General features: G+C 36.7%; 1 protein-coding gene across 1 annotated transcript in view; it reads right to left on the reverse strand.

Annotated features, from left to right (window-relative positions):
• The window catches only part of LOC149786276 (inositol polyphosphate 5-phosphatase OCRL-like), a 254,292-nt gene that overhangs the window by 195,907 nt on the left and 41,205 nt on the right, over positions 1 to 17,180 (reverse strand). Inside the window, exon 9 of the mRNA XM_089976660.1 lies at positions 16,067 to 16,240. Within this exon, the coding sequence (XP_089832786.1) occupies positions 16,067 to 16,240 (174 nt within the window). The remainder of the gene's footprint in view (positions 1 to 16,066; positions 16,241 to 17,180) is intronic.

Genomic DNA, 17,180 nt, shown 5'->3' on the forward strand with positions numbered 1-17,180 from the left:
TGATTGATAAATCCCTGAATATTTTTGTTTCTGGGTTTGATAAATCCATCTGGCAACCAAATTCTGAAGTTAATAATTATTTTACGATATATCTTTTATTTTCCACCATAATTTTCCTTTAATAGTAATGATAATGTAACATACCGTATTTACCGTATGTTTTCGGACACCGTTTGTATTCGGACACTGTTTTTTTGTTGAAAATATAATATTTAAATGCCTTGTAAGTTTTCGGACATTGCTCTGCTATAATTTTTTCTACAATTTATGTTTTCGGACACAATCTAGGAAGATCTGCTGCCTCGTTTTGCTGTAAAATTCACAGCGTGTTTACCATTAATTGAACTGATACAAAATTTGCTTCATTTGGTAGATAATTTTTTATTGTGATCATGAACTTCCATGAACTAATATAATTTAAAAATTTTTAATCGTATGTATATATTTATGTATGTATGTAAGCCATTCACAATAAGTAGCAATTTCAAAGAATGAAAAGAAATATGATTTCATGCTGTAATATATTTAAATATATTATTCAGTATCAAGTAGCTTGTCCATAGCCTTTTGTAGGTCCTCGGGCGAAAAGCCCTCAAATTCTGTATCACTATCATCATCCATATTGTTTAATTGTTTGTCATTTCTGATCAGCGTGTTTTCACTTCCGCTCAGATTGACACTGATGCCGCACACCTTGAAAGATTTAATTATCATTGTGCGCTTTTCCTTCAATGTGTCCATGGCATTTACAACTCAGTCCAATACAGTCTGTTTGCTGGCTGTCTTGATCCATCCGTTGCTGCTTTCATTAGATGATATTAATGCATTCGTAGCATCCCTGATGTATTCCATCCAGCTGCGGTGGAGGTAGCTCTTAACAGGTTTATTGATGCTCACATCAAGAGGTTGCAATTTGGATGTGCAGCCTCCAGGTATTATTGCTGGCACAACGTTTCCACGCCGCAACTGTTTCTTCACGTCATCAGTGATGTGAGCACGGAATGAGTCCATAACTAATAGTGATCGCTCTCTTCTGGTGAATGGCAAATAAATTTCTTCAATCCATCGCAGCATTAGCGTTTCGTCCATCCATGCTTTCTCTTGACCTGTGATAATCCACCCTTTTGGAGCCTTCAGATCTAGCTGTCTCTTTTCCTTGAAAATAATCATTGGAGGTAATACGTCGCCAGAACCTGCAACAGCTAGAATGACAGTAATGTGTCTCTTCTTTGTGCCAGTTGTACGAATCAGAATGCTTTTCGTTCCTTCTTTGTCCACCGTTTTCCCTGGCACAAGATCAAAGTACATCGGTGTCTCATCCATGTTAATAATAAACTTATTGTCAAACTCGTCCTCCTCACGTCTCTCCATCAAAACTTGTGGAATGAAGCAATCTTTTCTTCCAAATCCTTTGGCAAACATTGGGCAAGAGAGGTCCTGCTTCTGAGCACAAAGTCATGTCTTTTCATGAAACTCTCTCCCCATGAACGACTGGCATGGAATTTGCTCTCTGGAAATTCTGTTGAGACAAGCTCCTTGGCATATATACATATTTCCTCAACACTGACTGGAATTTGCAAGTCATGTTGAGTGAGCACCCATTGAGCTATCTTATCATCCATAGCTTGTCCATATGAAATGGGTCGTCCACACTTAGGCAAATGTCCATTCAAGTTCAGATCGGCAGAATAGTCAATTTTCATCCAGGTACTCACCGTGGATTTCGGAATCTTGAATTTGTCTGCTGTAGGTCTAATTCCCAGACATTTTGCATTGTTAACGATATCCTGCTTTTGCTTTAATGTATAATGTTTATAGTGACCATGTACAGAACCGGGTGGAGCACTCTCGGGTTCAAGATAATCAGACTTGTCATCTAGAGCAGCTTTCTTCGTAGGCAGTTCTTTTTGTGATGCATCCTCAGAATCATTAATTTGAAGTCGCTTCTGTGGACGGCCTACTGGCCTCTTTGGAGACGATTTCGGCAAGGGAGAGTCCCTCCACGAACTAGGCAGTGCCTCCTCGCTTGTTGCATAATGTATGATAAACTTATCCATCAAAATTATTACAGTACTAACAATATTATGTTTCACAATGACAGCTATCCAGTATATAAACTTTTGATAGTGGTGGGTATTTTATTTATACTTTATATTTTAATAGCTTGATTCGGCTAAAAGAATATAATTGGTTGTGGTGTAGACATTGTTACACATGAAACCACATCAAACAGGTGTGACAGTTATGGCTTTGATTAGAAACCATGACCCCTGCTTTATATCATTAAACAATACATCGGAGAGTCGGTATGGATTAGTAAAATTCATTGGCATGGTACAACAAAACAAACCCCTTATCCCTGAGGCATTATATACCAAGGTTTAAACATAGTTATTGTTCTATTGGTAGTAAACCTCTTTGTAGACGATAAATATTGATTGTGGGTGCTAAATGTTCGGTACATCGTGTGCTCTTTCAATGAAATCCAGATGGCTGCATTTTATTTCCAAACACACATCAAAGAAATCCCACAAGTTTTATTATTAACAATTATCACCCAGACACCTTGAAATCTCCAACATACCGGTACATCAAAACAATCTTTGAGCAGTCAATTGTTTCGAGTCAGCAAGCTCTACTCATTTTGAAGCTACCCTCGGCTAGGTGGGGAGAAAAAAAAAGAGAGAACCACAACAACTTGACCACCTTTATTTTTTTTAAAAAATACCAACATATTAAACACACCGACTCGTATATTGCAACTTGCTTGTTATTTTTACCCTTCCTATGCATGCATACAACACTCACCCCATATGGAGAGTCTCGCCTTTGGTGCTCTAAGATTAGCCGTCATACATGTACTGGTATTTCTACTCTCGATACTAATGTTTCTGTCATAAATATCTTAAAAATTATAATTCCAAAATCTTTTTATTTAGTTTGCATTAATATATTAATTACACAGAAATTAAGCTTGCGTGTGTTGGTAATGTAGTTTTTAATGATCACCGATTAGCAGAGGGTTAAACTGTGGATTGCAAGATTATATAGTAATATGGCGGTTGTTTTGGAAAATACGCACACAATCGTGCCTCTAATACATGTATGGCTGTGTTTTCTGGTGGATGGACATGTATCACATAGACAAAATAGGCAAGTAATGCCTGATTTTCATTCATTATCCTTTCCGTGGTGCTTGACAATATACTTGTTTTACTTCATGGCAGCATGTCGTCATGTGAGCTAACGGTAACTTCGTTACAGACATGGGGGGGGATAAATCTATCTTCAAATGTATGTTTTCGGACACCTAATTAAAGAATCTGATATGTATTTGGACGACAAAAAAAGTAATTATTTGTTGCAGTCTGAAAACATACGGTAAATACGGTACAACAAATTTAAATCATGCAATATTCTCCTACTGGTATTGCATAGCTTTGCTATTCCAGGATTACCCTCGTCCATAAATGAACTATTCATCATCCCTCAGAAGAACTTCCACAGAGAGTTCAGGAAAGAATTCTGAACATAACATAGTCACAGTCTACTGCCCAAGTCCCAGGCACATGTGCCATAGTCCTTATCATTCTCAGGACCAGACTACTCATGGGACGTCTGAATGAGGTAGGAGGGAATCTGGCAATGCCATTTAGTAAGTATTATAGCATTAAATTTAGGTTTACCCACAGACACACACACACACACTACATTTTAGGATCAGTAATAAATTATCTGTCAGCACTGCATAGCTGAATTTGCCAGTACAGTGAAATGATGATGGCCTCAACAAACAGTATAAACAAGGAAATACTCACCTGTACTGTAGTTATTTCCACTACAGTAACTGTACGTTAGCATCTTGTAACTTTAACTACTTTTTTTGCTGCAACTATGGGTCCTAAAGAATACATGCTTCTTCTCTGGAATGAAGGTAGAAGTTGCAGGTTGCATGTGATTGCCAGAATGTGGATTTCATAACATCCTGCAATGATGACTACAATAGGGCCATGAGGTAGCAAAGGTTAGGACTTATAGGCTTTAATCCTGAAAGCTCCCTATCAGTCAGTGACTTATATCCTCTCTTGAAGGTTTTGACAATCAACCTAGAAACAATGGATGCTAAAAAGTCAACACAGCCCTGTAAGGAGAAGAAAACAAGTTTCCTATACTTTTTTTTAATTTAGAGGAGGTAAAATGGAACTTAATGCCGAAACATGTTGATCATCCTCAGCATAGATAAGACTGAGACTGGGAAACTCAGTAGGAACTGGTGCTTCCAAAACTAGCTGTTTTCTGGCTAAGAATCTGTTTGGCAAAGGAGAGATACTGACTTGTAATTGCCAGTGAAACATAGACAACCTTGTTTGACATATACAGCAAGAAACTGACTCCTTCATCTTGCTGATGCTAAGAAAAGTAAGAGTAAAAATTGGTGTTGAGGGTTAGATTCTCAAAGAAACTTCACCCAAAAGAGTTTCCATTTGGCATTAAGTGAGTGAGACTCTGGTCTTGGCAGCTCAAAAATGCTTAAAAAGAAATCAACGTGAGCATCCAAACAAATAACCTGACTATCAGAAAATTTTATTGTGTTAGACAGGGCTGTGCAATTGCCCTTGATAGTAGAAATTGAGCATTGTTGCTCTTCAAAAAGGGAAGAGAAGAAAATCAGCAATTACATTCAGAGAGGGACAGGTTGGATGAATGTGCCTCCTGCTGCATCAGTCTCAAAGGACTGATTTTCCACTTGGCATCATATACCTTGGATGTGGAGCATCTCCTGTCCTGTAGGATGCACTTGACATCTTTGCCAGAAAACTTGTCTTTGTGGAAGGATTGATTAAGGTAAGCCAAGCGTGAATGAGGAAAATCTGTGGGTTGTTGTTTAAGATACAGCTCTTGTGCTGAGACAGAAAGTCCCTCCTCTAATGAAATGATCATGGGCTGTTTATCAGCAGGCAGAGAAGATCATTGAACCATGGACAATGAAGCCACAAACTGGCTGTCTAGATGAGCTGAGCAGTGTACATCAAGACTTTTTGGAGCACTTGTGGATTCATCCAGAAGTGTGAGAAGGCATAAATAAACAAGCAATCCCACAGCTGGCTGAAGGCATTCATTACTCATGCTCGCTGATCTGCAACTAAAGGACATAAAATGGGAGCATTTGATCCAGTTTTATTGCACACATGTCCACCGCACATCTCCTTCAGTCTCAACAGAGAGTCTGCCACAGATTGGTGCATTGCCCACACTGATGACTACCTAGTCTTTCCTGAACAGACCTTCTGCCAGGTAAGGGAATCCTTGTTCTGAGAATCCTCTTGTGAGGCAATGGCACTGTTGTCTGATGCATACTCTATCAGAGGACTAGGATGCCTCTCATCTTCCTTGGAGTGCTTGGAGGAAGAGGGCCTGCCTCTCTCCTCTTCTTCAGCTCCATGATGTAACAGGGTGATTTGAAGCTTTGGCAACATCAACCCTACTTTGATGTCAGAGCCCTGAAGTTCATTGAGGTATGAAAGAGAAGGATATGTCATTTTCCTGAAGAAATGACCACATATCCTGTAGGGATTTGGAGAGTTTTATTGGGGGCAGGGGGGATGCCAATATGATCCCTTACCCAAATGTGTATCTGTACAATGAAATACTAATCTCCAACCAGGTTACCAGTAGTCTGGCAAGATGGGGAGGGGGGTCTTGACCCTAATCCTGTTACAATACCAATGTGGTTCCTTTGATCAATGACTGGTGAACACTGACTGGTGATCAGCCATTGACCGGTCAAACTACTTAGACCTGAAGAAAAATCTGTCCTTTTAAACAACTGAACATAATTTTGTGTTGTTAAGGTTTGTAGTTATCAATTTGAATTTGGTGAAGAATATTTTCAGCAAACGTAAAGGATGCACCTGCTTGATTGTTTGGAGACTGACAGCATATACCATCCCACCCTAGTTTAAACTTAATATGTCTTATTAAAAAGCATCATTATCACTGACATGCAACACAATGTCCAACCGAGTGCATTGTATTAATTCAGTAAACAGAAACAAAAATAATGAATCTAAATAAACATCCCATGGAACCAAGAGTTGGGATGTGACCACCTCCACCTTCTCTGAATCTGACTTGCAAAACTTGAACACAAGACCAAAGTAAATAATCTTTAATGCCGATGCTGCTGTCACTTTGCAAGGTAAGACAATAATCCATTGCTGTCTAAAATATCCCAATCATACAATGTGTCCCATACAACAAAATAAAGCTTTTAGCTTAATCATTGCTAGATGATGTATTTTAATTGCAATCTTTTAAAAAAATTAAGTGAATCCTATTCAATACATTTGCTTAATGGATGTAGCTTAATCATTAAACTTTTAAAAAACATTTATGCAAATCCTGTTAAATGCTAATTGTAAGACTTGTAACACAAAAGCAACCTTTTTGGAATTACGTTGAATCAAAGCAATAGCTAATATCTATAATAATAAACTGAATAAAAAGTGATTTATGATTCCAATGATTAAAAGCTGATCAGGCTTAAAGTCTTTCCAAACACTAACTCGTGGCTAATATGACCACACTTATGATTACTGTTTATTTGGTTGGTTAATTGGTTTCTGATGGGACATCAACATTTGAAGGATTGTACAGTGCTGATGCTATGGCAGTAAAGTGTCTTGCCTTGACACACACTATGGTAGCAAAGTGTCTTGCCTTGATGCACACTATGGCTGTAAAGTGTCTAGCCCTGACACACACTATGGCAGTAAAGTGTCTAGCCTTGACACACACTATGGCTGTAAAGTGTCTTGCCTTGACACACACTATGGCTATAAAGTGTCTTGCCCTGACACACACTATGGCTGTAAAGTGTCTTGCCTTGACTCACTATGGCTGTAAAGTGTCTTGCCTTGACACACACTATGGCTGTAAAGTGTCTTGCCTTGACTCACACTATGGCAGCTGAATGGGCTGATCTGAATAGGATTTAACACACATTCCTTGGAATGCAAGTCTGACATGCTAACCAGTGAGCTACCAAAGCTTCCTTCTATGGCATGATTGAATATAAAACTGCTCAGCCATGAAAATAGTTTGTCATTTCATATTAGGTAAAATCCTTAACTAATGAACTAAATGAAGCAAAATTGTAAATAGACTTGTTTAAGGTAGTTGTTGTTGTTGTAGGGTTTAACGCCATTTTTCAGCACATGATAGGCTATACATGGCGGCTAGTATTAATGGTGGAGGAAGAACCCGGGAAAACACCAGAAAGAACCACCGACCCTTGAGAAGCTACTGGCAAGCTTTCTCACATACCCACATTGGCCGAATCCAAGACTCGAACCTACGCAGACAGAGGTGAGATGGCAGTGATCCGTAACGGAGAGCGCTTTAGACCACTCGGCCACTCGGGGCCCCCTGTTTAAGGTAGAATGCTTAAACTAAAGATATTAGTGATTAGTGCATTGCAAAGGAAACAGTCCACTAGTTTGGTTGTGTTTCAAAAGTGAATATGTATTTAGGATCCACCACTACTCTAAATGAAGATGTGGAGTTCTGGAAATTGAAATCATTAAGGTCTCATCAATACACAGCTATATGCTGAATTTGGTTGAAATAAAATAACAATTTTCAATTTATTTTGCAGAACTAAAGTCAAAAGACTGGGCAAACTCAGAGTATAACTTCTGTAAAGTATGTCTGTGAATGATGGAAATCACTCATGTAAGACCTCACTAATGGAAAGCCACAGGCCAAATCTAACTGAAATCAACAAATCATGGTAAAGTTATTCAATCAGGAGTCATAACTTCTGCAAATTATGTCATGGAATGTTAGAAATCAAACTCATTTAATGGCTCTTCAGTAGAAACCTACATGCCAAACTTGACTGAAATCCGAGAATCTCTGGGAAAGGTTTTCAGTAGAAACTTGAGTCAGGGGGTCAGGCAATCAGGGAGCATAATCCCTGTAAATGATAATGTGGAACACTGAACATTCAATGCATGCAAAATCTTCTCAACATAAAAAATCACACTAAATTTGGTAAAAATCCAGCAATCCTCGGTAAATTTATTGTGCAGAAAACTAAGTCAGGTGGATGGTCCATCAGGGGGCATAACTCCTGCAAATGATGTCACAAAACAATGGAAAATGAAATGATATTAGGATTCAAAGTTGCATGCCAAATTTGGCTGAAATTCAACAAACCTTGGTAAAATTATGCTGTGAAAACCAAAGTTGAGTGACAATCAGGAGTTGTAACTCCTGAAAATGCAGTCTGTGAAGCAGTGAAGATCAATGCAATCCAAGGTCAAATCAATTTAGAATTGCAGATGAAAATTTGAACAAAATCCAAGAATCCTCGGTAATATTAAGCTGCAGAAACAAAGTTAGAAGGATAGTTAATCAGGGGCCAGAGCTTAAGTAAATCATGACAAATAAGGCTGCAAACTGAACTCTTTTCAAGTTTTATCAATACAAAGCTGTACACAAAATTAAATTTGTTTAAAATCCATTAATTCCCAGTTGTTCTTGACAAACAAATGAACAAATTAATTACCTAAATTTCCAACTGACTTCATTATTTACATTCAGAAATTGTTAAGTAAGTAATCTAATTATAGGCATGACTGTAATATTCCTTTCTTATGTGAATTTTAAATGGGGGATGTGTGATTTAGATTTTTAATGTAGCTTTAACAATTTTTCAGTCATATTGCTATGATGTCTGCAGTGTGGCAGTTCATAGTGATGTCACATTATTCTGACACCTGGCCAACCAGTCCTAACACTAACCTCTTAATGCTGGGTGACTACAGAGGAATGAGACCCATGACCTGACCCCTTCATAATGACATTCTGTCAAAATCGGAAGAAATGCATGTTAACTCCAGACTTCTAAATATTATTCAAAATGTATCCAAATGAGTAAGGATTATTTATTTTTTTAATTTAAATTTGAAATGGAAAAAAGTTTTATGAAGGAAGGGCCCAAACCTGGTTTATGGTACCAACAACCTTAAAATCTAACTTCTCTTGGTGTCTTCAGTTGGAACTAAAGCATTAAGAATAGGATATCTGTCTTATTTATTGTCATCCCCAGCTAGCAATGTCAGCCAATTCAAAATAGGTCACATGGTTAATAACTAACTACTGAATTCAAACCAGGACTTTCAGGCACCCAAGTTCGACTCCACCTTCTCCTACAGTTGGAAGACTAGTGACAACCAGATCAGATTTAAGATCATGACTGTTCAACTGCTGGTAGAGTCATGTGGTTAAGAACTAGAATTACAACCCACATTGCATTTTGTGTCTAGTGACACATGCGTTCCAGTAAAACATATAAACCGGAGGGGAAGGCACTTTCAAATTCAACTAACCCACAACAGAAGCAATTTAAAAAAATTATGATCCACCATCATATATGTTTTAATCAAAAAACACTACCCACTATTTTTTAAACATAATTTCTGGCTATGGGTTAGTGAGCAGTAGATGCGATTTTAATACTGGGTTGGAGACAGAAGCAATTAAATGACAGCTGGCTGGAGGTAATTTACTAAATTCTTATAGATCATATAATCTACTGCATATTTGTACTTGTATTCATTCATTATAATCAATCTTTTGTCCTTTTGTTTGTTTGTCTGTCAGCCATGTATATCCCTGATACTGCGAAATCACAGATTTTCATGGTGCTTTATTATTTGTATATGTCACTGATCAGTCCTTTAATACCTACTAATTTAACGTCCATGAATATAGATTTTATAATGGGATTTCTAATACAGAAATCATGAATTTGTATCCTTACTAAACTGTGTGTTTAATAAAGTGATCACTATGTCTTGCCATTTTTCTTTGTTCTCAGGCATGCTACTTCTGATTAGAATAATAGTTAAATCTTGTATTGCTTTAAATGTGTGGTCAGATGCTATGATTCCTTGTTATTATTTTTTTCCAAAAAATGTTTTGGTAAACTTAATATACATGATTTGTCAGAAAAAAACCCATTAATCCCTGTGGAAGTGATGTTGCATTATTTCTGCTTACTTTTACACTATATCATTTCTTGTAATAACATATATTTCAGTTACCAATGTCTTATTTTTATGCTTGTTGCAAGACTAATATAAAGTTTAAAAAAACAAAAGAAATATAGCAAATCAAACATTTTCATATCATTAATTAGATTTTCAAAAATGGATGAAAGTCAAGGAATCATTTTTCCCAGAGTACTCCTAAAATCAATGTCATTGCAGTTAACTGTATTGTCAACAGCATCATCATCATCATCATCACTGACGGCCTAGCAGTAACATTCTGCACTTTCTGTCCAGTTGTCACAGTTCTATCTCCCACTTCTAGTCTTTCATATGAGACTTATACCTATACACTGAGGAGTTTTCATGGCTGAGCGGTATAGGATGCTTGTCTTGTGATACAGATCTGATGGGCTTCCATGGTCGAGTGGTACAAGATGCTTGTCATGTAATTATTAAATGAGAATGTTATCAGTTACTTGTGGAAGGTCAGTGGTACTATATAAGTGGTATTTGGTGTCTCAAAAGTACTTGGATTTTCTTCAGCAGTAAAACTGGTTGCGATGTATAGTCTTCATCTCAAAATGGTGTAAAGGCCATAATGATCTACCGAAACCCGTGATCTCATGTCTAAATGAGTTTGGCTGTTGGAGATAAACATCAAATCAACAGAGGCTCCATGTGCCCAAGTGTAATAAGGTGCTTGCTTTTACATCACTTGCACATCTCACAGAGTTTGTATTATAAATCAACCAATTTGGGTTTGTGGTCTTTCAGAGTTTTTCCTCCACCTAATATATTGTTACCCCCCCCCCAAAAAAAATAGACCAAACTAAATCAACCAATAATCGACTGTGGCAACAGCAACAAAGATGCTAGTCCATCAATTCTGCCACAGATCTATGAGTTTATAAATTTTGACTCTAGTAATTTTTGTAGACCTTGGAATATCGTCTATTATGCCTTTCTAACAGTTACCAAAAAGTCATCATCAGTTTGTACAAATGGATTTTTCATGGTGAGCATATGAGATGGAGAAGTCTTAAGCAATCCTGCATCACACACTGCAAAACGTTTACATTTTAGCTCACTTAAAGTTTCTCTAACAATGTCCATTGTTCCAACTAGAACTGTTGTAACTTATTCAAGCTATATTCACCAAAATCTGGAGATATGCATCTGTAATAAATATTTGTAACAAAGTATGAGAATGCATCTATGTATTTCAATGATACATTTGAAATGAGCAACAACCAGAATCAACAAACCAAGAAATAAAATTATTCACATCTCTCAGGCAGAAGTACAGTGTATATCGGTAATCGTAATCTGCCAAAAAAAATTCCAACCATACTGATTCAGTGGACATAATCACCAGAATGGACAGAAAGAGACCAGAACAGATATAACCAGAAGGTTAAAATCGATTTGGTACATATTTTAAGTAGCTAAATTCACACTGGTTTAGTTAACTGTACACCCTTTATTGTCTTCCCTTTGACATAATTTCTTACTGAAGCTGAGAAAATAATGTTGCACACATCAAAAAAGAGGCACACTTCTACTCATTATTGTTTTCATTATGTTTCTCCATTCCAGCCTGTTCTTATGATCTTGTCCCCCCACATACTGTTTGTCTTGTTTATGATATGTATCTAAATCTGTCACTTACTTTTCCTACTACTATGCTAATTATCTGTGAATATGCATATCAATGTGAAATGCAATGAGGAGACTAAGTCCAAGATTGAAAACCTCTACATTTCTGGATGTACCCTGCTTTAATTCCATGTTTCTGCAGAAAACTCAACAATTCAGGACTTGCTGTACTAATTCAGTTCCCACTGTAAACTTGTGCAAACACCATGATATTAAAATTCAATAACTTAAAATTTTGAGTGCTCATGATCAAATTTGTATCAGTATAAACACATCTATGATGACAGCTTTTGTGAAAAGAAAACCATAACAGCTGCAACATTTTCTGGACCTACACAAATTTGAAATGTGTGCTTTCAATACTGCACCAAAGAGTCAGCTGCTGATTTCAGTAACGAGTCTTCCAAACTCAGGTCTGTAAGGAGATGGAAATTATGTTAATGAAACAATGTCCCTCATTTTGTTCAGTTACAAGTAGGACAAGCTCTCAAACGATAATTTTACTAAAATCTTACTTTCATTATCAACCAATCTGGGACAGTCAAACCCATATTTAATCTATTTTATCTTTGCTGATTTATATTATGGTTCTCTTTCTTTCATATCTGTAGTGAGTCCTTCAACAACTCTCAATGGTTGTAAGCCTTTTTTTGAACATGCTGACTGGACACTGTAAGATAATGTTCAAGTAACAGAAATACCATGGGATAACCAGAGACCAATAAAATCAATTAAAATAGTCAAGTTATCTCCCCTGCTGGGATGCTGCCAGGATTTCAGGATTTACTCGAAGTTTTGTGTGTGTGTGATCTCCAATGAGGGAATGGTGGTGGGAGGAATAGCAGTTGTTAAATATCTCCCTAACACCTAAATATCTGTCACTCTTTCTTACTGTTCCACTCTGTTACGACTATACTGAAATCAAAATACTCAAAGAGATGTCATCTCTAGTTGTATAGCGATTATTACTGTGACGTCATTGGGCATGGTCATGTGGTTGTGGTGGGGTCTTGGTTGGGATGGCAGAAAGACCATAGGCTTACTCCATATCTGACTGCTGATTATGATGTTGTCAAAAGAATTAAAAATTTTCTAACAATTCAGTTGGGTTACATACTTGATTCATAGTCAATGAACAGGTTCTAAAACTGATGTGTTTATTTTGGAGCCATGTTCCTCCATCAATTCCAGATTTGAATATACCAAAGGTGAAATGAGTACAGTTGCATCCTAAATTACAGTCATGGCTACTTCAACTGTTATTTAATGTGAGACTTTAATACCAGAATACATAGCTTAGTGATTTTTGGGTTAAAAAAATGAATTTCTTCTCAAACAACTCAATTTGGTGCAGATTACATTGTTTTTTCAATTATACTGTGAGAATTCTTGATGTGTAAAAATTGCACAAGAAACGAACAACATCAGATCAGAAAATTAATACCACTGGGAAAATACTGATAGGAATATGCAGAAATAATGATATTATTTAAATGGAATATGTGGTGACAATACAAGTGCTGGTTCCACAACTTTGCAAAATACATCTTGTACAAATGTTCTGTTGTCCGTAATATGGCAATAATTTCTGCACACATGAAGCTGACCTACTTTTTATTTTAGTCCCTTGATAATTAATAGTTTTAGATTTTACAACAAAACTAAGTACATTTTACCTTTTGACAATAAAACATGATTACAAATATTAAGACTGCAAGAAAAAAGAAGTTACAATTTTATTAAAAGTACTGGTACCAGTAAAACTAAAGAAGATGGTCAAAAAGAATCAGGATGAACAGATTAATATTGTAGTAAAGAATGCATATGTCAGAATGACATCAAGAATTTTTTCATCAATTTCATCATTAGTTAATGACACTGCTTCAAAATGTTGTGTACTAGATAACAGTAATCCAATTTGTAATACAAATACCAAACGATGGCTTGGAACCAAGTGCCAAAAGGTCTGCAGAAAATATCACCATGATCAAAATATAAATAGGAAGAACCGAACACAAACAGGACAAATTTTATCCATCTTGCTTTGAAATTACACACATCAGTCAGTCTCTTACGTTTAATGTCATTTAATTTTTGAACATAGAGAGCATGTACTTCATTTGGACATCTGCATGATATGAAAGTTTGTCTCATTATTCTTTTGTTGCCATGGTGGTTCTGCCAACTAGAGATCTACACACACATAATTAGGTTGTATGGGGATTCTCTGATGTTCCTTATGAGCACTAATCTGTTGTTTCTGAATTCAATATGATCCTCCTCCTCTGTGTATGAATATTATTCTGTGCTGAGAACTCCTTTCATTGCCTGCTGTCTGAAACGCATATGCATAACTAGCTTGAACAAGTTACTTTTCTTTATGGTTGCGCAATTTTCAACATCTCACAAGGTATGGCCCCATGGGTATTCCCTCTTGGATATCTCTGTTCCAAAAAGAAAAGTTTTCCAGAGGTCTCGCAAGGATTTTAAAACTAGGAGTCCAGGACTATCATTTTGATAAAAATAGGAGTCCCACCAGCAAAAGCTGCAGTTCCCTCCCAGAAAACTATGCAAATTATAAGAACTATTGGTTGCCATTGAGATTAATTTATACATTCTTTGTAACACTGACATAGCTCGTGTTTGTCCATCAGATTGAGTCTGAATTTTGTCACTCCAAGGAAGGTCTTATTCAAAGTAGTAAGTTAGACATTACATACTTTCTTACACTTGGCTACTGTTCCATCCAAACTATCAGCTACAGCAACGTTAGCACTCTACCGAATCTCGTTACAATCTTCATCAGTTTGCCACTGAACCCCAAAATACTCATTCAAGTCTCAACATGTCATGATTCCGAGGTCACGTGCACTGCTTATTCAGCTATACTCGGAAATGAACACAATTATGAAAGCTCAAGTTGTTTATTTGATGTACTGTTATAAATGACCACATGTACATCTCTGGGTCTTTCTGCCTCTGAATTCAAGCACTGTAAATATCAGTAGATTTTCCCACCCAGCTGCCAGTCAAAGCCTATGATCTTGCTGCCCAGCTACTGCAGCATGTTCTTTTGATGTACTCTTATAATAGTGACATGTACACGAGGGGTGGGGGGTGGTCTTTCAGCCACTAAATTCTGTCATTGTAAATATCAGCACAGCTAACTGATCAACACATTTTCCTACTAAGCAGGTGGCTGAAGCAGGACTGGCAAGTCTTTGAATTTTGCTGCCCACCTATTACATGTGTAAGGAGGACTCTCGCCTAAGTGATTTTCTGCATCCCCAATAAAAAATTGGTTTTCACTAACATGAATTTTGCCAAAGATTCACTTCCTTGAATCAGTGCTTTGCTGCCTCTTCTGCCAGATTTTTTCTCTTCCATAATGCTGTATTACGGTTTTAAGTCCAACATTCCCATAGTCTGCTTGTACAGATATGGGTATCTTGAATAAATATAACAGGCATATTGTCCATCCAACATGTACATCAGACTCGCACTCAACATCAATTTTGGGCTCAAAACCACACACTGGTATTTCCAGTGACATTTTCAGTATGTCCAACAGACCAATATACATGAAATTCATTGTTATCATAGCTATCACCAGCCAGTATTTGCCAACTGAAAACATCGTCTGAGGACAAACCCTGTTGTGATTCAGTCATTTTGGATTGCTGTGTGACACTTACTTGAAACACGCATTTGTAAAACTTCCATGATGAAAATAAGTTTAAAACTACCAAAAATGCTTGTTCCAGTGCCAATGAACCAATCCAATTTAGTTTAACAGCCATTCATGTCGAACCGAAGTATCCAGCTATCTGGATGTCGCATCAGGCACTGCGAGACTGCTACTGGCAATATGAATTACATTGCAAAATGCGCTTTAAAAGTTAAAAGTTTAATAAAAATTGCATACTGCGCAAAGCATGTTTTATATCAGCAATGTTGATGTAATTTGCAGAACACGTATCACTGCTTTAAAAGTATGAAAGTTCGTACAAATTACATGCACTCACGTGTACTGGCATCATTTTCTGACCCAATGTTTTATTCATGTTGGACCACTAGGAGGGGGTTAGATGCAATTTTAAATATATATGCGTTTAGTTTTTTTTTTCTGACAACCCCACCAGTGATTTCTCATTTTGTTAACACAACCCACAACAGAAGTGATTTTCCTAACCAACCTTCTACTGTCAGAATCAAAATAGTTTGAAACACAACCTCCTACAGAAGTTTTCTTGAAGTGCCATCCCCGAGGGAGATATATGTTTTACTGGAACAGCCCTTACATAATATAAATTCAAGTTAATTATTTAAGTTAAAATTAAGAACATTACCTAAAAGCTGTTGCCCTTGTGAATTCTGTTTCTCTCTTATCAAGGTAGTATTTCAGCAACTTCTCTCTGTATCCAAGTGTTGATCTTTCTTCACTGTCTAACTGGAAACTTGAGGTTATGCCAATGTGGGGGTGGCTCCTACGTTGAGCTTCTATAGATTCGGTGAAATAATTCCTGCAAATGGAACATAAAGTGCATGGAAGTACTAATGTATTGACTTTATTTGGTCTTTAGTATACCAAGGTTCATGTCAAGAGTGTACAGACCATGAATTCTTAACATTTTATTGAGCTCTGTGCTATCATGGAGCATTCTGGTCAATCTTCATGAACAAGAAAATCATCAAATACATTAAGCTTATTCCCCACCCACTAGACAGGAATATTTTATCTGGGCAAGATAATTTTATTTTACCTCAGTGGAAGATATGATTACACGTGTCCTGTAAAGTCAACAATACCTGTATTATTACCAAATACATGTACATAGTGTGACCTTGCTATAGCACGCTCCGTTATAACATAGATATAACACAGCTGTGGCATGGCTCCCGAAATTTTATACAAATGTATTTTTATAGTACACAAAAAATTTCTTAAAAGTAAAAAAATGTAAAAGTTTATTATCATTTTGGGGAAGAGATCATGCATGAATAATACAAGATGATCATGGCGTGGCTCCTGAAATTTTATATTTATTTTTCTCGTACTCGAAAACAATATTTTTTTCTTCTTAAAAGTACAAAAAATGATGTGTAAAATGTTTATTCTGGGATTGCGTAGGTCTTCCCCAATGTCACGAACTGCGATTTTATTTTCCTTATTGGTGGCAAAATATAACATCTGGCAATTTTTTTTAATTGGTGACATTGTTGGCTGTTTAAACTTGTATATAAAACCATTGGATTGGAGTGGAGAAATTCAGAGGTCCCATGAAAGGAAGTGGCAAAATTGATATAAAATGCACTGAAATTTATCTGTTCTTACATAAACAATTTCTTTGTACATATTGACAAACCATCTTAACTGTGCACTGTTATATCATAATCCGCTTATGTTGACATTAAGCATGAGTACTGCATGTTTTGAGATATCTGCTTTTTTTCCTTCTGGTA

The sequence above is a fragment of the Sinohyriopsis cumingii genome, chromosome 12 (assembly GCF_028554795.1).
Source record: "Sinohyriopsis cumingii isolate HCF-2022 chromosome 12, ASM2855479v2, whole genome shotgun sequence".
Taxonomy (NCBI): domain Eukaryota; kingdom Metazoa; phylum Mollusca; class Bivalvia; order Unionida; family Unionidae; genus Sinohyriopsis; species Sinohyriopsis cumingii.